The sequence below is a fragment of the Schistocerca piceifrons genome, chromosome 2 (assembly GCF_021461385.2).
Source record: "Schistocerca piceifrons isolate TAMUIC-IGC-003096 chromosome 2, iqSchPice1.1, whole genome shotgun sequence".
Lineage (NCBI taxonomy): Eukaryota > Metazoa > Arthropoda > Insecta > Orthoptera > Acrididae > Schistocerca > Schistocerca piceifrons.
The window spans coordinates 416,131,515-416,157,757 of record NC_060139.1 but is presented as its reverse complement, the minus strand read 5'-3'; the positions used below and the strand labels follow the sequence as shown (position 1 = coordinate 416,157,757).

Here is a 26,243-nt window from a genome sequence, read left to right as displayed (position 1 = left end):
AATAACTGAGGACAATATAGGGCTCTGTTAATAGAGTACACTGGTAACCAGTACCGTAAATTCAGTAGCTAAAATCCAGTATGCGTAGTCATGAATTAAAATAACATCATATGGCAAAGTGAGCATCTGACAATAAAACATCAACTGCCATGAAATATGTGGAAATAAAACCCATACTTAAAATCTACATAACACATGTGAAAACTAATAATAGAAGTCTACTAACCTGGAAAAGTAGATAACATATAATCGTGTCAAAATCAGAATAGAAAGTTTGCAAGTGACATGACATTCATAAATCGAAACCTTTCTGCGTGATAAAACAATTAAACATAACCGTGAATGTAAGACAGTTAACAATACAGTGACTGTTAATTAAAATCTCGATAGTCGATGACACAATCTTAGCGGAAATACAGTGGCACCGCCTCGTGGCTTCTCGTTAAGAAGTTTTTGTTTTCCTATGGCGTAGCTGATGAAAAAGGTCCAGCCTTTTCGCACCTGGTAGCAGTAATCCCAGTTTCTGTTTTCTGTATACGTAAATTTCCATTTCTCCAGTACATTCAATAACTGTCCTTGTGATGCCTTATGCAACACTGCCATATTATATTCTATATTTCCTGACATATACTTTTCTTTATCCAAATGTGTACAGAATACGCTCTTAGTTTGGTTGTATACAAGCTCTCTGAAACGAGTCTTGAAAGTTCTTCCCGTCGCAACAATCTATATTTTTTCGCAGTCTTGGCAGTTAATCTTCTAGATACCAGATTCTAAATATTTGTCGCTTTTGTTGCCAACTTTGTGGTGTAGCTTAGAAAAAACGATGCCTTTCGCCTGAATTCCAATTTTTCTCTCGTTTTTCTGGAGGCTTGTTCTATTCTCTCGGCAACTGCACCATTGTATGACCTAGCAACATACGACTTCTTACCCTTTGTATTTGCTGTCTCTTTCCAGTCAAGTATTTTTCACAGTAATGTAATTAACCCTTATGAGAAACTAAAGTCGAAAATACATGACAGGAGTCAGAAGGTCCAGAGGAAAGAAGTCTTTTACTGCTTTGTCATACAATGCTGCACAATCCTTCAGAAAAATCGAGAGTAAAAATTGTGTTTAAAAGGAAAGGTACTGTTGTTTCTGAGCAACACCACAAAGTTCGCAATAGCACTAACAAATATTTAGAATCTAACGTCTACATGATCAAATGCCCGCACGCGAAATGTTTTATATTGATCAGACGGGAAGAAATTTCAAGACTCGTTCTACATCATATGCATATAGCCTAAATAAAACCGTATTCGATACATATTTGGATGAAGTAAAACATGTGGAAAGTTATTTAGAGGCTATTATGGCTGAACTGAGTAAGGCATCAAAACGAGAAATTGAAATTTTAAAGAAAATGGCTACTGGGATTACTGTTGAATGATCAGAATGAATTTAACATGACTGATTATTTTGATACATTCAGTTTTTATATATATTCATTTTTGATATATTCAGTTTTAGAAGCGTCGAATGACGCAGCAAACTGGTGTGTGGTCGTGTGCGCCAGCCACCACCTGCCTTGTTCGCAAGCTCCTTCACTGCAAAACGAAAACTTCTTACCGAGAAGGCACGAAGAGGTGCCACAGAGATTCCGCTCCGAATGTGTCATCAGCTATCGAAATTTTAATCAACAGTCACTGTCTTGTTAACTGTCTTACATTTTCGTTTACGTTTAAATGTTTTGTGTTGCAGAAACAATAAAATATTTTGTTCTGACTTTTACGCAATTATATATTTTTATTTTACCAGGCTAGTAGCTTTCTATTATTAGTTTTTACACGTTTTATGTGGATTTTAAGCATGATTTTTGTTTCCACATATTTTATGTCTGAATAAAATCTTCTCGGTTTCCAAGCAGCGTTTATTCGAATAAAATTCTGGAGCTTCCGAAAATTTTATTCGAATTGACGCAGCGTGAAAACCGGAAAGATTTTAGTTAGAAATGCCGGCCCTAAAGACTCCGAGGACACATATTTTATATATTTTGATGTTTCATTGTCAGACGCTCATTTTCCTCTATAAAGAAATTTTAATAAGTGCCCACGCATAAAGGATCTCAGGTACAGAATTAACGATACTAGTTACTTACGTACACTGATATTAGCACCCTCTACTGGCCTCATGTATTTGTTTAATTACTGGACGTATCCAGGCCATCACCAGCACCTTCTGTGTACCTAGATCGTTAGATTTTGATGTTGACACCTGCATCAGAATATTCTTATGCTACGTATGGGTGGTAAGTGTGATTGTTTATCATGTTAATAGTTCGAAACTTTCTGGCAGATTAAAACTGTGTGCCCGACCAAGACTCGAACTCGGAACCTTTGCCTTTCGCGGGCAAGTGCTCTACCAACTGAGCTACCCAAGCACGACTCACGCGCCGTCCTCACAGCTTTACTTCTGCCAGTATCTCGTATCCTACCTGGTAGAGCACTTGCCCGCGAAAGGCAAAGGTCCCGAGTTCGAATCTCGGTCCGGCGCACAGTTTTAATCTGCCAGGAAGTTTCATATCAGCGCACACTCCGCTGCAGATTGAAAATCTCATTCTGGCATGTTAATAGTTTCATTTTTCTTACGAATCGCTAGACCAGTTGTAGATTTTGGTTCAGCTAATTGAACCTAGTTGGTTACACCACTTATCTATTTGTAACAGTTCTGTAGGTGGCAACGGCTGAAACCAATAATTATGAATTGTACAGTGTATGCGATCAAAACGGACTTTTATAAATGAAAGAATATTGAATATTCAGGGATATGAGAGGAATAATCATTCTAAACCAAAATTTCCAGTAAATATGAGCTTTAAAATTCATGCCTTAACAGCGATCTACATCCACATGGATACTCTGCATATCACTTGTAATTGCCTGGCAAAGGGTTCATCGAACCACCCTCACCGTAATTCTCTATTATTCCACTCTCGAACAGCACGTGGAAAAAACGAACACCTCTATATTTCCGTGCGAGCTCTGATTTCCCTTAGTTCATTATGATGATGGTTTCTCCGCATGTACGTTGGCGTCAAAGAAGTATTTTTGCATTTAGAGGAGCAAGTTGGCGATTGAAATTTCGTGAGAAGATTCCGCCGCAACGATAAACGCCTTTGTCTTAATGGTGTCCATCCCAAATCCTGTATCATGTTGGTGACACTGTCTCCACCATTTCGCGATAATACAAAACGTGCTGCTCTTCGTTGAACTTTCTCGATTTACTCCGTTAATCCTATCTGGTAAGGATCCCTGACCGAGCAACAGCACTCCAAAAGAGGACGGACTAGCGTAGTGTAGGCACTCCCTTTAATAGATGATACTGTGAAACAAATCTCTTCCACTGCAGTATGTTTGCTTTTCATACTTTGAAATGTGGTAGTATGTTTGAAAACAAAACAAAAATGTGCAATAAACATGGACTCTACAATGCATACCCTGAGAGCAATGAGCATTTGATCATTTTCGCTGCTGTGCAACAGATCTCTGGTACTGAAGCGCTTAAGGTATATGTCGTAGAGTCCCCGTTTACTGAGCAATATTTTCTTGTTTTTGTCTGTACAACCTCCTTCCAGAATCTGGAAAGCAAAGAGGTTTCAGTAAAAGTGATTTGTGTCATAGTATCTTAGCTGAAGTGTTCAGATCTCTTAAGTCATGCGCTTTGGAGCCCATGTTTACCAGACGTTTTTGTTTTGAATAATCGTTCCTACCATATTGACCATTGTATTGTATTGTATTGTATGTTAACCGGGGGCCCAGAAACGACGGAGAGGCTCCGTCCCCGCTACAGCAGCAGTGGCCCACAACCCCACGAAGACTGCCGTAGTCCACTTCACCCCTCCACCTCTCCACATCGAACCACTCTTTCAGGGTTATTGTGTAGTTCGGCCCCCGGTGCACACCCCCAGGGAACGTCTCACACCAGACGAGTGTAACCCCTATGTTTGCGTGGTAGAGTAATGGTGGTGTACGCGTACGTGGAGAACTTGTTTGTGCAGCAATCGCCGACATAGTGTAACTATGGCCGAATAAGAGGAACCAGCCCGCACTCGCCGTGGCAGATGGAAAACCGCCTAAAAACCATCCACAGTCTGGCCGGCCCACCGGACCTCGACACAAGTCCGCCGGGTGGGTTCGTGCCGGGGACCACGCGCTCCTTCCCGCCCGGAAAGCCGTGGGCTAGACCGCCATTCCTGGTGGAACACTCTGCTAACCTAAAATTTGTTCCATTCTGTCACGATACTTGTTGTCTGGCAGTATTAACGCCCACTTTTTGTCCTGGAGCTTGCATTCAGCACTGATCAGTTCTGCCTCGGATTTGTGTTTTCGATTGTGTCAGTTGCACGTGATCAGTGGCATGTAGTGTGGACAGGTTTACTGACCAAGAGTCAGCCTTTACACGCCTCGTTTGTTGGTACAATGAATGCAACGGAAGAGCGGCCCAACGGCGCCACCGATATTCTGAACTGACACGACACCAGTGGCAATGACATTACAGTTCTTTTGTATCTGTACTCTGAGTTAGACATTTTAATGATTCCATATTGCAAGCTGTTCATTGGTATCAAAATATTTTCTGGGGAACAAAAGTAATTTGGGTAGCAAACAGAATAAATCGTAAATACAAAGTTACTCTGTACAGCAACCGGAGACCTCAGGTCCCTTACACCAAATCACTCAGGAGTATCAATGAACCACCTCCGAAAATCTGTCGGTGGGGTTTATTTTCACCTAGTATACATGTATAAAAAGCCGTGTATGAAATTTTGTCGGTGGAGTTCGTGCTCACCTTGTATGCACGTATTAAAAGTTGGTTACTGCCAAAGCGAAAAAAAGTTGTATGAAATAAGCTAAGGAAAGGACAGTATTGGTAGCAATAACGGCAAAAAACTGGGCTGGATGCATTCCGGAGTCACTCGTTTGCTGTCACTAGTATCAGCTCAGACTTCGGTGACCAAAGTTGTCGCAGTCGGTGTTGCACGATTCCAGTAGCTAACACTCTTTAGGTGAACTGGGTACCCTTAAACAGCCGAAAGAGTCAGTAAGACAGGAAATAATCCCATCGGTTAACGAATATTTGCAATATTCGTTCCCTCACTCGAGTCTGTCGCTGCCAAGTGGCACGGTGATAACGCGTGGGGGGAAACTTTGCTAGCAGTACACTTGCCGTTGCTCATTCCCTAGCAAACAAACTTCTGGCAGGCTGTGTTCACAACTGACTGTAATTTGTGTTTTGGTCGCCATTCGATCAGTACCGTCTGCTCATCAGATGCGACTAGCTAGAAGTGAATTATTATCGTCGAATTGAATCTGTTTGTCGATGCTGTCCGGAAAAATAAATTACTGTTTCGGAAATTCTAAATTAGTGGCTAGGTCCTCAATTTTATTTCTTTTCTTTTAACAATACGACAGTTTAAATCATTTGCTTTACAAACACCTGTCAGCGACCCACACAAATTAATTCTTGTCTTCAGATGGCTCTGAGCACTATGGAACTTAATATCTGAGGTCTGTAGTCCCGTGGACTTATACCTACTTAAACCTAACTAATCTAAGGACATCACACACATCCACGCCCGAGGCAGGATTCGAAACAGCGGCCGTAGCAGTCGCGCGATTCCAGACTGAAGTGCCTAGAACCGCTCGGCCAGCGCGACCGGCAATTAATTAGCTGAAGAAAGATATGTATTTATACATATTCACAGTAGATATAAAAAAAACAGTGAATTACATACCTTCACAATCCAGTACCCGGACGAGTTGCGCTTAGCAGTGAATGCGAGGTACATAGGATAATGAGCTGCATGTGTAGTAACAGCAAGCGCCCAGAATACGAAGGCACCGCAACAGATCCCCGTAGAGAACATTCTAATCATCACTTGTTGGTCACAGATATCGTTGCTTAATTCCTATAACATGTAAAAACAGCATTCAGTGTCTGTACCATTACCCTCCAAATCATTTGCAGATTCTTGAGAAACTAGTGTAGGCTATGTTCACCGATAACGTTAGGAATAAAAACATTAACATCACTTCTACTATTGATGGTAAACAACATGATTTTACTCGTGCCTTATGTATCTCTTGAAATAGAATACAGTACATCATGTGTATTTTCGTAGATAATGAATTTCTTTGTTGGGCAAAGAAATCTAAGCTCCTTTTCGTACTCCAGTTATGAACCTTCTCAAAATATACTGTGATTCCTTAAAATTGCATCATGGTAGTGGATAGAGAATAATCATGTTTTACAAATACAGCCAGAGCCGTACCAAACGCAAGGCGAGATGGGCTCCCGTCAAGGGAGCAGACGTAGAGGTGGCGCAAAAACTGTCCAGAAAAGAAAAGAAAATGCAAATGATAAGGATGATTTGAGTATTAACCAGGAGAAGTACGTGGTTTCTCGTACCCCTCTTGCTCCTACCCTCTGCTTAGAAGATGCCTTTTCCCATGACTGCACACACACGCCGTTTCCACCATGTAATTTCGAGCAATTGTAAGGAAACGACTATAAGTCGCTGTCACGAAAGTAGACTGCTCGATATCGTCCCTTACGTGTCACCAAAGTCCACTCCTCGCCCTGCAGTGTTTCCGTGTCAGGTGCAGGCTACCTTGTCGTCATAATTTGCTGCTTCCGCGTGTTTGTTTACCTCTCTTATGTGAATTTGTTCTGCTTTACATTCAGTTATGAGTTATATTGTATGTTCTGTGCGTAGAATACCTGCTATCCCACATGTTCTTGGTGTAAATCTATACCGAATAGACATTAGGTATTAACTGTGTAATGGAGACTCCATCAGGATTTGCGTGCACCACATCCACTACAACAGTACTAACAACAAAAGAAGAGTCAGCATCGTTGAAATAGACATTTTTATTTCTGCAGCAAATCCGTTTCAATCACTGCGTAACCATCGTCAGTGCCAGTATTAATGTCCTGTGGCAGTTGCATTTGTACCTTCAGTCTGACAAGTACTCTTCGTGGATAAGTGTAGATATTGCAGTTTCACTGCTTGTATTTGTGAGTCCTCAGGTCTTTAATATTAGCACTGATGACGGTCAGGCAGAGACTGAAATTTATTTGCAACAGAAGTAACTATTTCTACTTCAACGATCGATACCGACCCACCTTTTGTTATTAACCATGTAACATCTAACGGCTTAAAGTTTTTCAACCAACTTGCTCGTGACGAGTGAGCGAGGTGAAACGTTAATTTTTCGAAGCACATTAATTGACGGCAGAGAGGTTGGTAGTCACAGAAAGGGCAGTGTAATGTGTTAGCAGAATCGTAGCTTCTTCATAGGCTGTAGGTGTGAATGTTGTGTTCAATTCGCCATGAATAGAATGTAAAAAGATTTATTCATACTGAATATTTTAATAAAGAAGTGGTCTGTAGGACTATGCTAAGATACTAAAATAGACAATGGCCACTACGGGCTGCAGTACAATACAAAACTGAGTTTGAGATTTCGGAAAGGTTCCTTTTTCCCATTTAAGTTACAATGAGCTTAAGTCCAGATAATTTGACGACAGACGCAAATTTCTTATGGAATGAACGTATATTCCCGCCTGTACAGCTACATTTTTGATGACCATGCACTTATTGCATACGGAGGACAATAGCCCTATAATTTATGTGGAACAAAATTTGGATTTCGCAGAACCATACGAACTAATGCATTTGGCACATCTGCAAGGAAAATGTTGTCCTGAAAATATCTACAGGACCTTTGGTATAGAGAATATCAGTGGTTTGGGTAACGGGTGTAGTGATGAATTGTATGCAATAACTGCAAATATAATCCCCTCTCCCGTTGGGAAATACTTATTTTATTTTTTTATTTACACGTCTGTTTCCGTAGGAGCAAATTGAGGAGCAAATCTCAAATGTCATGGAACGTGTCAGTTCATGAAATTACGACATAAAAGTACTAACACTTAAAATAAAATGCTTATGAACCCAAAATAGTCAAGCCATAAGTTTAAGTAAACGCAAACAACAATATAACATAACAATCAGATTAATTTTTCAAAGAACTCCCCAACAGAATAGTAGTGACCCATGAGGAAACTCTTCAGTTTCGATCTGAAAGTGCTTGGATTACTGCTAAGAGTTTTGAATTATTGTGGTAGCTTATTGAAAATCGATGCAGCAGAACACTGCACAGCTTTCGACACAAGAGTTAAGGAAGTGCAATCCAAATGCAGATTGGACTTCCGCCGAGTATTAACTGAGTGGAAGCTGCTAATTCTTGAGAATAAGCTGATATTGTTAACAAAAACGACATTAAAAGATTTACATACTGAGAGGCCAATTGAATAATACCCAACTAGTGAACTGGGGTCGACAATAGGTTCACAAACTTACTCCACCTATTGCCCGAACTGCCCATTTATAAACCAAAAACATTCTTTCAGAATGGAAGTAGATACTGCAAAATATAATATCATACGACATAAGCGAATGAAAATAAGCAGAGAAGACTAGTTTTCGTGTCGAACGATCACTTACTTCAGATACCGTTCGAACAGTAAAAATGGCAGCATTAAGTCCGTGAACAAAATCGTGAACGTGGGCTTTCCACGCCAGTTAACTATCTATCTGAACATCTATAAATCTGAACTGTTCAGTTTTACTAATAACATGCCCATTTTGTGAAATTAGAACGTCGGGTTTTGTTGAAATGTCTGGCTCGGCTCTGAGCACTGTGGGACTTAACATCTATGGTCATCAGTCCCCTAGAACTTAGAACTACTTAAACCTAACTAACCTAAGGACAGCACACAACACCCAGCCATCACGAGGCAGAGAAAATCCCTGACCCCGCCGGGAATCGAACCCGGGAACCCGGGCGTGGGAAGCGAGAACGCTACCGCACGACCACGAGATGCGGAAATGTCTGTTTTACTGTGATTTAGTGTTACTTTATTTTCTGCTTGTCATGAAATTATGTCATGAACTGCACTGTTTGAAACAGTGCCAATGTTTCCGTTACTAACAAGCTTTCCTAACAAGCTAGTGGCATTAGAAAACAGAAATATTTTAGAATGACCCGTAATACTAGACACGTTCAGAGTACCAGGTAGAAGGACTGGTGGCGCGGTTAGACACGTTTAGAGCACACAGGGACAGGTACAAAGCTGCTCACGTTAACACGTCCAGAGCCGTTAAAGGGCGAAGTTAGTGTAAGTTTAAAGACCGATGCCCTCAGCAGTTTGAATTTCGTAATCAGTCTTTTCTATGGCAATTTCCTAATTGATTTCACCAAATTTTTAGAACTGAGAAAGTCTGTCGATTTGCTAGTATTTAGATTTTTGGAATTCTGGGTGCCAGGTAGTTGCATGTAATTTTTTAAATACATTTATTTATTTGTTATGAGCAATATTGTAAAATCGTTAAATTTCATTTCAGTATTCGTTTTTGTTTTATTTATCTATTTAACCTGATCTGATTATGGTCATGAGGCCCTCTCTGACATGTGACCACGGTTTCACATCTGCAGTACCTTTTATATGTCATATTTACCTAAAGAATAACAATTTTAAGTATTTTCTCAATAGTTATTCTCTGGGAGCAAACTAGCAATAGCCTGATTATAGCTAAATGGGAATACACTGGGAGATACAAGTACGTCATTCCTCGCTGCTTCACTCTATGACAGAGTTCATCGATCGTAATGGCTGGCGCTTGGTACTTTGCCAGTATCTCCGCAACCCATGGCTAGACATATTCCGTCCTCTGTATCGAGGTAGGTCAGAGCAGTACGGTAACTTGTGGTCTCGCGTTATCTCGTTGAAGTTAGGAAACAGCCGCCTCTAAGATAGGACACAGCCACTGGCAGGAATGTAACACCTGCTGTTCAAATTACGGGCGTTGTATTGTGTACCATGCACCATTACGCCAGGTGCTGGGTATACGTATGAAAAATGCAGTCTGGCAATGTGTGGTGGGTGCCATTCCTGCTGGCTGAGCTGTCACTTGGCGCACCACTCTCGAGCGCATCTGTCTGCTTCGTCAAGGAAAACGGAGCCAGTGGTCGCTGTGTTGAGCTGTGTTGATAGTACACTGCTGGCCACCGTAAATGCAACACCCTGAAGGAAGCATCCGAATCAAATGAAATTTACACCATGGGTTTGCAGCGATGAGATATGCAACTGATTAGAATTTCAGCGCAGACGCACATCACGCGCGCCTGTGGCGCCACCTCATAGCGCCATTTAAGGCTTGGCGATTTCGACGAGTGTACGTTCGGCACGTGTGTTTACCTTGTGGTTGTTTCACAAGACGATCAGTTATGCCTCGTAGACAACAGCGAACATCGTTTGATCAAGTATCCAAGTATCCGAGTTCGACAGAGGAAGGATAGTGGCTTACCGAGATTGTGGATTATCATACAGAGAAATCGATAGTCGTGTTGGACGAAACCAAACAACTGTAATGCGGATATGTGACCGTTGGATGCAGGAGGGTACGACGGACCGACGTGGTCGATCGCATTCACCTCGGTGCACCATTGCACGTGCTGATAGGCAAATTGTGCGCATGGCAGTGACGGATCGCTCAGTGACATCCCGAACCATAGCACAGCACATTGCGTCTGTAACGCATCATCTAGTGTCTGCGCGTACCATTCGACGCCGTTTACAGCAGAGTGGTCCATTGCTTCGTCTACCATTGACGCAGAACCACAGACGTCTCCGTCGCCAATGGTGTGATGACAGACGGATGTGGACGGCAGAATGGAATGACGTTGTCTTTAGTGACGAGGCACGCTTCTGTCTGCAGCACCACGATGGTCGGATTCGAGTGTGGAGACACCATGGAGAGAGGATTCTGGACAGCTGAATTATGCACCGCCACACTGGTCTTGCACAGGGTATTATGGTATGGGGCGGTATTGGATATTACTCTCGCACGCCTCTAGTACGCACTGCCGGTACTTTAAATAGCCGGCGCTACATATCCGAGGTGCTGGAGCCAGTTGTCCTTCCTTACCTTCAGGGCTCGGCCACAGCCATATTTCAACAGGATAATGCGCGACCACACGTGGCACTCATTGTCCGAAGGTTCTTCGTCAATAACCAGATTGAAGTGCTTCCCTGGCCGGCTCGCTCTCCGGATCTTTCGCCGATAGAAAACATGTGGTCCATGGTTGCTCAACGAGTGACCCAGATTACATCCCCAGCTGCCACACCAGATGATCTTTGGCAACGTGTGGAAGCTGGTTGGGCTGCTGTACCCCAGGAACACATGCAACATCTCTTTGACTCAATGCCGAGACGTGTGGCAGCGGTGATCTCCAACAATGGTGGCTACTCTGGCTACTGATTCCGGCAGGAACCACATGTCACAGACGTCTGTAAACGTAATCATTTGATACTTGGTCAACATGTTATCTACAAAATAAATTTTGTTGTGCTACCTCTTGTCTTTCTTGGTGTTGCATTTACGGTGGCCAGCAGTGTACATGATTCTCCAAACACGATCGGGTATCCCGTTCGAGTGTTCTTTGCAAATAAAGTCTAAAGGTGGTTGACGAGGCTGTACTACCCTACATGACCGATCGAACAGTGTTTTGCCTCTCTGGGGCTAGTCGCGCCTACTCTCTGAGAGCCTCTCATGAACTCACGGATTCCATACTTGTATGGCCTCATTGTATCAATTAGCAATATCGCTGAACGATAAAACGCAATCGCGGTTGGCCACATTTCTGCCACTGTTGAATTCCGATAGCCGCTGGCCGCGTGGGACTAGCCGAGCGTTCTCAGGCGCTGCAAAAAAATGGTTCAAATGGCTCTGAGCACCATGGGACTTAACATCTGTGGCCATCAGTCCCCTAGAACTTAAACCTAACTAACCTAAGGACATCACACACCTCCATGCCCGAGGCAGGATTCGAACCTGCGACCGTAGCAGTCTCGCGGTTCCAGACGGAGCGCCTAGAACCGCTAGACCACCACGGCCGGCCAGGCGCTGCAGTCATGGACTGTGCGGCTGGTCCCGGCGGAGGTTCGAGTCCTCCCTCAGGTATGGGTGTGTGTGTTTGTCCTTAGGATAATTTAGGTTAAGTAGTGTGGAAGCTTAGGGATTGATGACCTTAGCAGTTAAGTCCCATAAGGTTTCACACACGTTCACGATAGCCGCTGGTAGACGAGGCGTAACAGGAGCTTCTCACAAAAAACAACGTTCAATTATTTCGAATGAGAAACCTGTAAGTTATACCTTCCTTATTCAGTATGCCTCAAACCTCTTGCGCCAACAACGGAATGGTAGGAAATACGTATTTATTGTGTTTTGGAAATACACAGCGTACACAGTATAACAAAAATGTAGCTCATAGTAATTGGTCAAAGTGACGATCGCCAGTCTCAATGAATGCACACAACGGCTAATGAAGTTCCACTCTCTCAGAGATCCTTGGCGTCTGTTGTACTAGGAGGCAAGCAGTTTGGCCCCTAGCAAGCAGTTCCTCATCCGTTTCGACGGTGGTTTCATACACCAAAATGGTGAAAAGTCGAGAGGTGTGAGACCCGGTGACAGCGCTGACCATGCGACAGGACTTCCCCTTCCAACCCAACGATGAAGGTATGGGTTGTTCAGGTGCTCGCGGCCATCAACGTTGAAGTGGGTTGGTGCACCGTCGTGTTCACATACTTTTGCGGACAACAAGGTGGGGCAGCACATCTCGCAGGAGCACCAGGTACCCTTGACGAGTGAAACGGGGAGGCAGCAAATGAGTCACGTTGCTACTATTCGTTGTACGCAATATATGCCCATAACACAACAAATATGCGTTTCCTACCATTGGTTCCCTGTCTCAACATCATCGGTTATGGAGCCTCTATCACCTGTCTCAATCTGACCCTAAATGTTGTAAGTAGGCTGTTTAGGTTCTTATATTGGTAACGCCACGTAGCGCTCTGTGTGAAAATCACTGGCTGTGCTGTGTGCAGTCTGTGGCTAGTTTGCATTGTTGTCTGCCATTGTAGTGTTTGGCAGCTGGATGTTAGCAGTATGTAGCGTTTCGCAGTTGGATGTGAGCCGCCAGCAGTGGTGGATGTGGGGAGAGAGATGGCGGAGTTTTGAAATTTGTAAGACTGGATGTCATGAACTGCTATATACTTTATGACTTTTGATCACTATTAAGGTAAATACATTGTTTGTTCTCTATCAAAATCTTTCATTTGCTAACTATGCCAATCAGTAGTTAGTGCCTTCAGTAGATTGAATCTTTTATTTAGCTGGTAGTAGTAGCGCTCGCTGTATTGCAGTAGTTCGAGTAACGAAGATTTTTGTGAGGTAAGTGATTTGTGAAACGTATAGGTTAATGTTAGTCAGGGCCATTCTTTTGTATGGATTATTAAAAGTCAGATTGCGTTGCGCTAAAAAAATATTGTGTGTCAGTTTAAGCACTGTCATGTATAATTGTTCAAAGCGGACGTTTCATATGGCGTACCATGTGTTTGGCAAGCGCAAGGAGCCCTAGCTAATATGGTATTTGCTTATACAACTAAACACATCGGTACCACATTTCTCTAACACATAAATTACACAGCTATCTGATTATTTAACAGAGAAATAAACATTTTTTCACTACATCAGTGACACATGTTTACGCAATTACACAGATGGATAACTTCACACTTATGAAACTGGATTTTGTCTGTACTTTGTTAACTGTTCATATTTTTTTGGAACCATTGTGATACTATGAGAGCTTTGAATGTCGTATTTGGTATAGGATCATGATTTTTAAAGTACGTTTGAGGTAGATGACACTTTTGACATGAGCAGAGAATTTTTTTAGGTTTTGAAATTATTGAAGGAAGCTACGACAATTTTGAGATTTGGCTGAGGTTTTATGATGTTATGATGACGATGTGTATTACGCTGTTGCGGTATGTTTATGATCAATAAGCTGATGCTATATGAGGAATTTCATTATGCTACGTATTTATTATGATGAAATATTGAAGAAGTGTCGACGAATATGTATATGTGTAATAAGGTAAGGAATAATGTGTAGTGGTTAGGGACTCTGACTTGTGAAAAAGGATGTTGGAAACCAAGAATCGTACTTTAAGAGTTATGAAATGTGTGTAAATGCGTGAATGTACCACAATGCCGACGAATATTTTTTGGACACTGTTATATTTACAAGATTTTGTTTCTACAGATTTGTAACGCAAATTCTAGACCTGTGAAATTTTTTATGTGAGACTGTCACTGTGTTACAAACTGGTGTCGTAAATATTTCGGTAAGAAAGCCAAGTGACCTTGACATAATGCGTCTTGAGTGGCCAGCTGTGTCAGACGCCTGGAGAAAAAGCCATTAGTGTGTGCCTTTTCAGAGAAAGCATCGCAAATATGGCACGCTCAAACTTGAAAACATATGATAACACTGTGGAGCTCTTAATTTATGATATTTACTGAAACGCCTAATGAAATGACGAGAAATATTTTTATGTCTATACACCTGATTATGACTACTGTCTTTCTAGTTGAGAGATTTTTTTTAGTACCTTATGAAATGCCATATGGCTAATGAATGATGTTTCATGCCTTCCTTTGTACATATTTGCTCATTTTCTTTAATATCTAGTTTCTAGCTGCATTGTGGCATTGGTTATTATAAAATTTAATAGATGTACTAATATCACTATTTTCTGTCTACAGACCCAGTAAAGAATACGTTTATGATATGCTTTCTTAGAAAAGAGAGCACAAATAGACATTTCCCTTCACAGAAATTGCATAAATAATTATTTTAATGACTTGGTAACTTTATTGCAGAGTAAGTTTTTGTGATGCATCACTCTAGTGTTAAGATGTGACATAGGTATTACACATGTCCATTTTTACTGTAATATTTTTTCTGCTTGAGCTTTGTCATATTTAGGTATAAGTTATTGCATTTGCTGCTGCTGTTTGCCAGGCATAGTGATGCTGAATTTCACTTTGTATTACTCTGTTAAGCCAGTTTTACTACTGATTTATTTTTCTTGTTTGCTGTACATTGCCTTATATTAGTTATAATATTGCAATTGCTTTGCTAATTTATAATTTTTTGCTGCTTGCTTTGACAATTTCCATTTTTTTCATTGTTGTTTGTATTAATTGTTTTGTGCTGCTGCATTGCCTCGTCCCTTAGTTTAGCATCTGAGCTCAGTAGATTTAAGTTAGCTTAAGAGGGGGTAGACTATATAAGAAACTAACTATGATGAATTGGAAGAAATGCATTGAGAAGCTACAAGAAAATGGTTTGGTCAAAAAAGTAGTGTACAGTGGAGCAAAACTATTTTTGAAAGAGGATGTGAACAGAATACAGAACGCATGCTTGCATAGGATTTTTTTTTTTTTTTTTTTTGGCTGGAGCAAATGTGAAAATAAGAGGGACAATCTATGGAATGAAGTTTTGGGTTGGACTGCAGTACCAAATGTTACACTGAAAACAAACCCTGTCCTGTATTTTTGTGTTATTACACTATGTGAATTTGTGTTTTTCCTGTCTGTATATGTTTAGCTAATAAGATTTATGTTGTAGAGTTTTTCTGACAATATGTTATTTACCTTGTAAAGATGCTTAGACATTATTTATTCTGTTTTGGTTTATTGCTCATGTGGGAAGGTGATGATTCAAAAGTTATTCTGATCTTTTATGTATTTACTTATGTCATAATTCCTGTAACACTGATGTGTATGTTTATTCTATTCTTTTGTAAACCCTGTGTTACTACAAATGTTACCTGTACTGTTATGTTCTTTAATGATGTATTTTGTACCTTTGTAATTGTATTCCTACATTGTAAATTTATAATTGTATAGACACCAGTTCTTCAAATTAAGTATCATTTCACTGCACACGTTTCTGTTGGTCATAATATATGCACAGTATGTGAGAAGTTGGGACTGTTAGTGCATGCACGTGTGTTGATAATTCAGCAAGGGACTGGATAACAGCATTGCTGGTTCTAAGGACATTCCAAAAAAATTTTTTGTGAGTGGACAAGTGGTGGTTTATGGACTTGCTATATTCTCCGCAAGACTCTTCGATGGTGATTGTGCACCTGCACAGTCGCAACAGATGGCTGCTGGCCGTCTCTACAAGGACTACAGTGGGTCTGCACCTTTGATGACCCACCAATACCATTATTTCTACGAGAAATGCAGTGGGTCTGCACCTCTGGTGACCCACCAATACCGTAATCTCTACCAGGACTACAGTGGGTCTGCTCTGTGATGACCTACCTACCAATATTCTTCAAAACTTCGACTGACTTTGCTGTGGGTTTGCTCTGTTGTGGCCCATTACCTGTCTGCATGTCAAGAGTCAGCACTGTCCTTCCATTGGAAGGACAACACTACTTCTTCAAGACTGCATGGAAATCCACTACTTCCGTGTGCATTTTCTTTTACTGCTCAGACTTTGAGAAAAACACCGCAATTTTACTGTGATGAACGATCAGGACTGTCTTTATGGACTCTGAGAAAATTTTAGCTTTTGACCAACATTGTATCAATAAGTGTGCGCATTTGAATTCTTTGTTATTGTAATTGTGAAAAAATTTTAACAAATATGTATTGGCCAGTGCCGAAAACGATTTGTAAAATTTTTTGTGGGGAGCATGGGGGCTATGTAAGTAGGCTGTTTAGGTTCTTATATTGGTAACGCCACGTAGCGCTCTGTATGGAAATCACTGGCTGACTGTGTGCAGTCTGTGGCTAGTTTGCGTTGTTGTTTGCCATTCCAGTGTTGGGCAGCTGGATGTTAGCAGCATGTAGCTATATACATTATGACTTTTGATCACTATTAAGATAAATACATTGTTTGTTCTCTATCAAAATCTTTCATTTGCTAACTATGCCAATCAGTAGTTAGTGCCTTCAGTAGTTTGAATCTTTTATTTAGCTAGTAGTAGTAGCGCTCGCTGTATTGCAGTAGTTCGAGTACCGAAGATTTTTGTGAGGTAAGTGATTTGTGAAACGTATAGGTTAATTTAGTCAGGGCCATTCTTTTGTAGGGATGTTTCAAAGTCAGATTGCGTTGCGCTAAAAATACAGTATTATGTGTCAGTTTAAGGACAGTCATGTATAATTGTTCTAAGGGGGCGTTTCAATGTGTGAGACACCCTGAGTACACAACTAGATGGCTTTATTTATATCTAGGTTACACACCTGAGCTGAAATTATTATCATTTGTATATGCAGTCAAGCAGTACTGTTAACGCCAACCTGACATGTGCTGGGTGCTGCCTTCATGATGTTAAATAGTGGACATCCCCCAAATAAAGTCGGCGTCTAAATAAACTATCCTTCACTTATTATCTGAGTTTCGCATGACTGTCTGTTTCTCCACTAGCTTTCCCCAAATTTCACTACACTGACGATCTATGTGCCTCCCCCTCCATCCCAGCGCGCCTCAATTTTCGTCCGGGAATGAAACACATTGAATGGTGCAGCAACCAGCGGTTAGTCCCTAATTATCAGACACTACAACGGCGGTTCTGTTCAATACTTACGAGCCTTTTGCTTTGTTAATATTAAAGACACATACCTAACAGTAGGAAAGCACTGAAAGAAGTGTTTATGCGTAAAATGTCATATACAAACCAAACGAATAAGCGTAGAACAAAAACGGCTATGGCATCTCATGTGTATGTCTCGACGTCAGTATAGCTTTGCTACTGTCGTCTTTTGTGGTCTTTTACACATGGCTTTCACATTGAATCTCCTATGTACGTTAATAAAGTTGTTGAATTTGCTCCATGGTACATTGATCTGGACAACCATACGGACGCCTGAGGCTGCAGTTGTGTAACTCCGAAATCGATAACATACTAAATACATAGTAAATAAGCACACCGCACTACACATAGCTGAGTGGGATATTTGAAACATACATCACCAGCAAACACAGTTGGATGGCCAAGCAGCTTCTCTGGAAAAATGGATCACAAAGAAATATGTCTGTTGCCAACGTATTGTTCGCAGCGTTTAAGATCACTATCAATAGTTTCTGGGTAAAAGCAGGTAAACCCGAATCAATGGAAGTCCATATAAATGTAAAAACTGCCATAGAGACGTATTACGAATGTTACTTGAGCCCTGTTTAGTTCTTCGTCTTTATAGTGGGGGTAGAAATCTCGAATTAACTAAGATATTTTCGGTTTCGATTCTGTAGTGTATTGGTGTAGACGGCGCAAACACGAAACTTCGTAGGTCTCAAGTTATTGATGAAAATTGATTTTATGGTTCACAATGTTAAGATGTTGTCTGCACTGTGTTATCGATTCAACGGCAATAAATCAAAATAGGGGGATACCCTCTAGATATTTTTGACGGTGTTAGTGAAGCTCGAAAACTGTATTCGGCTCTGAATGTCTGCTCTGTCGTTTCCGATTATCGTTCTGTGTTTTGCTATCCTTATCAATATACGGAATAGACTTAAATTTGTTCTTCGTCCTTGATTCAAATGGTTCAGATGGTTCAAATGAGTCTGAGCACTATGCCACTTAACTTCTGAGGTCATCAGTCGCCTAGAACTTAGAACTAATTAAACCTAACTAACCGAAGGACATCACACACATCCATGCCCGAGGCAGGATTCGAACCTGCGACCGCAGCCGTCGCTCGGTTCCAGACTATAGCGCCTAGAACCGCACGGCCACTACGACCGGCTTCAAATGGTTCAAATGGCTTTAAGCACTTATGGGACTTGACATCTGAGGTCATCGGTCCCCTAGACTTAGAACTCCTTAAAGCTAACTAACCTAAAGGCATCACACACATCCATGCCCGCGGCTGTATTCTAACCTGTGACTGTAGCAGCAGCGCGGTTACGGACTGAAGCGACTGAAACGCTCGCTCGGCCACACAGTCGGCAGCCCGTGATTCATTAGGTACTCATGAAGGGAAAATATTCTTATCTTTTCTTTTCGTAAACGCTATTGTAGAATGAACTTGTAGTAGAATGCAGAATAGCTAACGGAGCTACATTTGATGAATGTAAAACGGCCGCAATAGCTTCGTAACCCCGACGATTATACTGGCAGAGCTGTGAAGAACAAAGTAGGGAAGGGTTCCACCGGAAAGAAGACCTTGTGGGAGGTGTCCTTTACGCACAAAGCTCGGTGAGAGAGATGAGCTGTTGACGAGGTGTGGACAGATGTTTCCGGAACCAGTTGGAAATTAGAGTTGGGAGAGTGTGAAGCGACGACAGAAATAACAATTACAACAAATGGCCCCAGGATATTTGTATTTTAACTGTTCCCCCTTTGCTTGCCGGGGTGGACGAGAGGTTCTAGGCGCTTCAGTCTGGAACCGCGCGACCGCTACGGTCGCAAATTCGAATCCTGCCTCAAGCATGGACGTGTGTGTTGTTCTTAGGTTAGTTAGGTTTAAGTAGTTCTAAGTTCTAGGGGGCTGATGACCACAGCTGTTAAGTCCCATAGTGCTCAGAGCCATTTGAATTTTGTTCCCCCTTTAAGGTCCATGAACTGTTAGAATGTATTGATTTCTTTAAAGCTAAATCCTGTTGGTGTATGTTATTATCCCTTTTGTCCAGTCCATGTTCTTTATCGTTGCTGCCCTTAAAATTCTTAAAGAAAAAAAAAGTGTTTCACACTAGAAAAGTATCAGAAATTTGAAGTATTATTCATTTATGTAACTGTTTGAGGTCCATGAATGACATTTTTGTATGTTCTTATGTTATATCCTTTGGAACATTGTACTAATGTGATATTATGAGAACAGCTGCCAACGATTTAAAATTATATTAGGTTACTTTTGGAAACTCAATTCTAGTACCCACTGTCGCCTTGTCGGCCACTTATGCAATTTTATTAATGAGTAATTTTTTAATAAGGAGTGCATTGTATGTTACCTGGAAAGCCTGTGGTAGTATACGATAATTTGTATTGGAGGGGCACGGTGTCTCAATTTCTTTCGTTATTGTGAAAGTTCACTGAGCTCAGGATTTGTCAATTTACTTATCTCTATTACTTTTCTGTGAGTTTCATATAACTGAAAGTTACACACAACCTTCTTCACTTGCTAAAGGAAGTCCACTCAAACTCTCTTTGTCAATGAATGTGTTAGACTTTCGCTCGAGCATGAAGCATTAACAAAAACAAAGAACGCTATTAGAGAAGTCCGTCCCGACAAACTACTTTTCCCGGTTGTTTTGTTGACAGCGATATGTTTACGTGTATCATAGCTTTACAGCTTACGTTCATGTACACACTTCTCTGCTAACACAGTACCTAAATACCTACACAAAATATAAATACCTTATATGTGTAAGCTCTTAAATCTTTCAGTCACAGCACACTGGACTCGCACAAAATATAAATACCTTATATGTGTAAGCTCTTAAATATTTCAGTCACAACACACTGGAATCGCATTCGGGAGGACGACGGTTCAATCCCGCGTCCAGCCATCCTGATTTAGGTTTCTCGTGATTTCCCTAAATCGCTCCAGGCAAATTCCGGGACGGCCGACTTTCTTCCCAGTCCTTTTCTAATCCGATGAGACTGATAACCTCGCTGTTTGGTCTCTTTCCCCAAACAACCCAACCCTTTCAGTCACAACATAAAGTACAAATGTTTAAATCTGAGCCGCACTATTGCTCTTCACAGCCTAGGCGAATAATGATGAACTAGAATATTCATATAGCCGCTGAATCATTTGGAGTAAACAGATATTCCTGTGTAAGTGGTTCCTGGTACAACACAAAGCGACCAAACGTGTACGGATATGCAGTGTATTATTAAGCAAACAGCTTGTCAGCACAGCATAGCACCGCCGTAACAAGTGAGGCGTGTAGCTTTTATAATGATGAACTGTAGCGGGTGGTGAGTCGGTGGCTACAGCTGTCGCGTGCGTCGCGTAGGGAGGCCGTGTATCTGCGGTTTCGGTTTAATTGTGAGAGCGGTCGCGCAGCCAGCGGCAGCGGCAGCGGCGAGCACATTACCTGATTGGCCGGCGGCCCGCGGTGTTGTCCGGCGTCCGCTGTCGGAACGGCTCACCGCGGCACGCAGGGGCCCCGCCAGCTGGCTGCAACCTAGCTTAGCCCAGCCATCTGCGGTCGTTGATTAGCTCGCCTGTATTACCAGCAGGTGCAGCTTAACGGTGTCACAAAGGACGAACTCTGTTTGTGCCAACACACATATTCTGAGAAATTGCGACGCCTGTATGCATTCCTAGATGATACATTTCAGTATCCTTCCTGCAGTTTTAATCTGCTTCCATTGCCCAATCGTCGCGGATGCTGAAACATCTTATGCTAAGACGCAACATGCAAGCTCACCAGACAGACCCCCGTCGAATCTTCGAGGCAGATACCGACAGTTCCTCTGGCAGACTGGGTGGCGCTATAATCTAATTTCATATTATTTTCCAGGCTAATAACGGGCTTTTTCCCATCTCCACCTCAAAACGCTAAAAACTTACAAATGAAGTACACAAAAATACAGAACCAATGACCACGATTCTCAGACGAAATGGCTTCTTGCCCCATTTAATTCCAAATTAGGTTGCGACAGAAAGCACATGTAGTAAGTTTGAAAGTGGTGTACCAAGCGTATTCGGGAAGTGAGATCCGGATAAGCTCGAAATGGAAACCACTGTGAAAATCCGATGGAACTTTGCACAGATGTATTGTCCAGTGTCTTTAGTGTGCCTGTCGATAGCTTCGTGTCGCTCTTTTCAGTCCTGAGCGCAAAGTGATCACGAAGAAATGCCTAAAACAACAGTGTCTCTCGCCAAGTATCTGAATCTGGTGAGATATTTCGCCTGAAACTATGCAGCCCACATAACATAAATGTCATGTGTTTTTTTCTTCAAGACAATTTTCAGCCGCATTTTGCAGGTGCAATGAAGACGCTCTTGCATCGCTTACGAAGGGAAGTGTTTGATCACCCACAATACTCCCTTAATTGGCTCCCTCCGTTGTTCATCTCCGCTCACATGAATCGCTGGCTAAGAAGACAACATTTTGGCACAAACAAAGAACATACAGAATAGGCGGAAAGCACAGGCGGCTGCTTTCTGCGACGAGGGTACAGGAAAGTTTGTACAACGCCACGATAAACGTCTAAGTCGGAGTGGCGACTATTAGAGAGACAGATGGAAGGAGTGGCTGTTGCAGATAAAACTTTTTTGATTTTTTCTATGGTTTTCATTTAGTGACCGATCGGACCTTACTTTCCGAATACGTCTCGTAATTGATGCTGGTTGTTACGTAATGGAACTCCAGGTTGTGAAAACTCGATAAACTTTAATCATCAGTTTCAAACAACGCGCGTGATATTATTAGCACATGGATCCACAGTCTCGATGTATTTTTCAAATGGAAACATTGCCCGTTACCAGGTGCACAATTTTCATATTTATGTGCTATTGGCCAATTTAGAGTTTATTGTTACCATCAAGCATTCTATAAAGATATCAACAGACTGTCAAAAAAAAAACATTTAAGGTACATAATAAAACACCAAGGAATTATCTTGTCAATTTGAAATAGGACACAAGCTAGATCTTATAGTCAAATGACTTTATTGTTACCATGAAACAATCTATAAACATGCCAATAGACAGATAGAATAAAATATTTAAGGCACGTAATGAAACACCAAGGAGTTACGTTGTCAGTTTGAAATAGGACATGAGCTAGTACTTATAGTCAAATGAGTTGTCCCACGCAAATCAATTTACGAGTCCACATGTTGGCGAACCTAAATTGCTGTGTATTAAATTGGGACAGTGTGTTCACAGTACATGTTGGCGTTTATTTCCGTAGTTACTCGACACTGATGATATATATGGGGCTTTATACGTGGTTTTTATATTCCTTGATGTTTGTAACATAGAGTTGCTGGCACCCTGTGGTTAAGTTTATTTAACCACGGCTTTGTAACCAGTGTCATGTATATTGTACGAGGGTAAGTCAATTATTATCCGCATAGTAGTTATAAAATTTTATTGTAATCAAATAGGAAATTTACAAGAAAATCATTATTCGACATAGTTTCCCTGCGTTTCAACGCACTTAGTTCATCGTTGTACAATTTTCCTGATGCCTTCATAAAAGAAGGTTCTCGGTTGAGCTGAGAGCCAGGAATGCACTGCCTCTTTCACTGCTTCGTCCGAAGCAAAATGCCTGTTTGAGTGGATCAAACAAGTGACATTCAGAAGGGGAAAGATCGGAACTATATAGAGGATGATCCAGTACTTCAGATTTGAGTTTCTGGAGCGTTTCAACAGTGTGGGCACCAGTAAGCGGACGGGCAACAACACAAGACCTTTTGACAGCAATCCTCGGCGTTTGCTTCGAATTGCAGGCTTTAGCCTGGCAGTAAGCACCTCACTGTAAAGTATACTGTCCGGTTGTTGTGCACCTTTCCCCATAATGTTCCAGTACTCGACCTTGTGGCTCCCAAAAAACATTCTTCCTGTGGTTCGCAGGTCTAGAAAGTGATCCTCTCAGCCTCGTGAGGCTTACTGACGAAATGTTTGAATGCAGAATCAGACTTCGTCTGCTGGGAATAACGGCTGTAGGGATTACCGACATGCTGATCACGTGCCCGACGAACACGGGTCGCGCCTCCTGTTGCCTGACATAAAGGTGTAATCCATTTATGGTGTCTGCGTTCGCATATGTTCATTCTAGGTGTGTTTCAAAAATTTTATAGGTTGGCTGACAATGACTGAAAACTCGAAATTTGACAATAGTAAAAATTTGAAAATTTTACGGGTCGTAACGGGCAGTTTCCTTTTGATAGAGGCATATCAATTAGTCTTTACTCCAACTTGTACTGGACGTTATAGAAACGCATGGGGTTTATTCCTGAAAAATGACTTAACTGTAACATGAAGTTAATGTCTTTGAATTACACCCTAACTCCAACGGAGGCTGTCTGTGCACCCGCCCCACAAGCCGTTGACACATCGAACGGCATATTACCTCCTACTCAGAAATAAAATTCATTCATGTGTCAGTATGTGGTGAGCTGTGGCTGGCTCGAGTCATGCTTGTGTCAGGTTAAACCTCGGTTGCAATCCTGTGGTTTTATTTCTCCTGCGGTTTTCGCGATAATGTTGCCGTCCTCAGCGTGTATCGATACTAGTACTGCTGTACTATCTTTGGAGTGGGAGATATAGCTTCCGGCTGGGCGGTGTGTGACGAGTCTGTCGGTTGGAGTGGAGCAGCAGGCAAGTCTCCGTCGCGCGTACTTTGGCCGGGGCCGCTGCAGGTGTGCACGCGCGGTTGGAGTGTGAGATGCTGATTGCAAGTGCTACGAAATTCGTCGCCCACCGATCTTGGACATGAAAGTTGAGTCCTCACTTAACCTACTATCAAGCGTCAACTGTTTACACTTCTTCGTTTGATCCTGGTTGTCGCTTTTGGGACATTTCCGCAAGCAACAACGTGTGTGTATTCAAGCCGGCTAAGATTTCAGCAACCTTCCTGTGGCGTTTAACTTAATTTATTCTCTGTTATTGAAGTCGACCAGCGGTATCTTCTGCCTTGTGCCCGTTGACGTTCCGGTTACCTGCCCTGGTCGTTGACGTAATTTTCGGCAGTGTATTTTCCTCGTAGATTAAAACTGAAGAAACTGTAGAAAGGTGTGAATTTAAGGAGATGGGACCTGGATGAACTGAAAGAACCAGAGATTGTACAGAGTTTCAGGGAGAACATAAGGGAACAATTGACAGGAATGGGGGAAAGAAATACAGTAGAAGAAGAATGGGTAGCTCTGAGGGATGAAGTAGTGAAGGCAGCAGAGGATCATGTGGGTAAAAAGACGAGGGCTAGTAGAAATCCTTAGGTAACAGAAGAAATATTGAAGTTAATTGACGAAAGGAGAAAATATAAAAATGCAGTAAATGAAGCAGACAAAAAGGAATACAGACATCTCAAAAATGAGAAATGCAAAACTGCTAAGCAGGGATGGCTAGAGGACAAATGTAAGGATGTAGAGGCTTATCTCATTAGGGGTAAGCTCGTAGATACTGCCTTCAGGAAAGTTAAAGAAACCTTTGGAGAAAAGAGAACCACTTGTATGAATATCAAGAGCTCAGATGGAAACATCTACATCTACATCTACATTTATACTCCGCAAGCCACCCAAAGGTGTGTGGCGGAGGGCACTTTACGTGCCACTGTCATTACTTACCTTTTCTGTTCCAGTCGCGTATGGTTCGCGGGAAGAACGACTGTTTGAAAGCCTCCGTGCGCGCTCGAATCTCTCTAATTTTACATTCGTGATCTCCTCAGGAGGTATAAGTAGGGGGAAGCAATATATTCGATACCTAATCCAGAAACGCACCCTCTCGAAATCTGGACAGCAAGCTACACCGCGATGCAGAGCGCCCCTCTTGCAGAGTCTGCCACTTGAGTTTGCTAAACATCTCCGTAACGCTATCACGGTTACCAAATAACCCTGTGACGAAACGCGCCGCTCTTCTTTGGATCTTCTCTATCTCCTCCATCAACCCGATCTGGTACGGATCCCACACTGATGAGCAATACTCAAGTATAGGTCGAATGAGTGTTTTGTAAGCCACCTCCTTTGTTGACGGACTACATTTTCTAAGGACTCACCCACTGAATCTCAACCTGGTACCCGCCTTACCAACAATTAATTTTATGTGATCATTCCACTTCAAATCGTTCCGCACGCATACTCCCAGATATTTTACAGAAGTAACTGCTACCAGTGTTTGTTCCGCTATCATATAATCATACAATAAAGGATCCTTCTTTCTATGTATTCGCAATACATTACATTTATCTTTGTTAAGGGTCAGTTGCCACTCCCTGCACCATATACCTATCCGCTGCAGATCTTACTGCATTTCGCTACAATTTTCTAATGCTGCAACATCTCTGTATACTACAGCATCATCCGCGAAAAGCCGCATGGAACTTCCGACACTATCTAGTAGGTCATTTATACATATTGTGAAAAGCAATGGTCCCATAACACTCCCCTGTGGCACGCCAGAGGTTACCTTAACGTCTGTAGACATCTCTCCATTGATGCTGTGTTCTGTTTGCTAAAAAATCTTCAATCCAGCCACACATCTGGTCCGATATTCCGTAGGCTCTTACTTTGTTTATCAGGCGACAGTGCGGAACTCTATCGAATGCCTTCCGGAAGTCAAGGAAAATAGCATCTACCTGGGAGCCTGTATCTAA

The 26,243-nt window shown here is 41.9% G+C and overlaps 1 protein-coding gene across 1 annotated transcript in view; it reads right to left on the bottom strand.

Annotated features, from left to right (window-relative positions):
* Positions 1-21,138, bottom strand: part of LOC124777485 — a 47,007-nt gene extending 25,869 nt beyond the window's left edge. The window contains exons 1-2 of the mRNA XM_047252920.1: positions 21,015-21,138; positions 5,774-5,947 (exon numbers count right to left, since the gene is read on the bottom strand). Coding sequence (XP_047108876.1) covers positions 5,774-5,914 — 141 coding nt within the window. The 5' untranslated portion in view covers positions 5,915-5,947; positions 21,015-21,138. The remainder of the gene's footprint in view (positions 1-5,773; positions 5,948-21,014) is intronic.
* Positions 21,139-26,243: the final 5,105 nt, after the last annotated feature.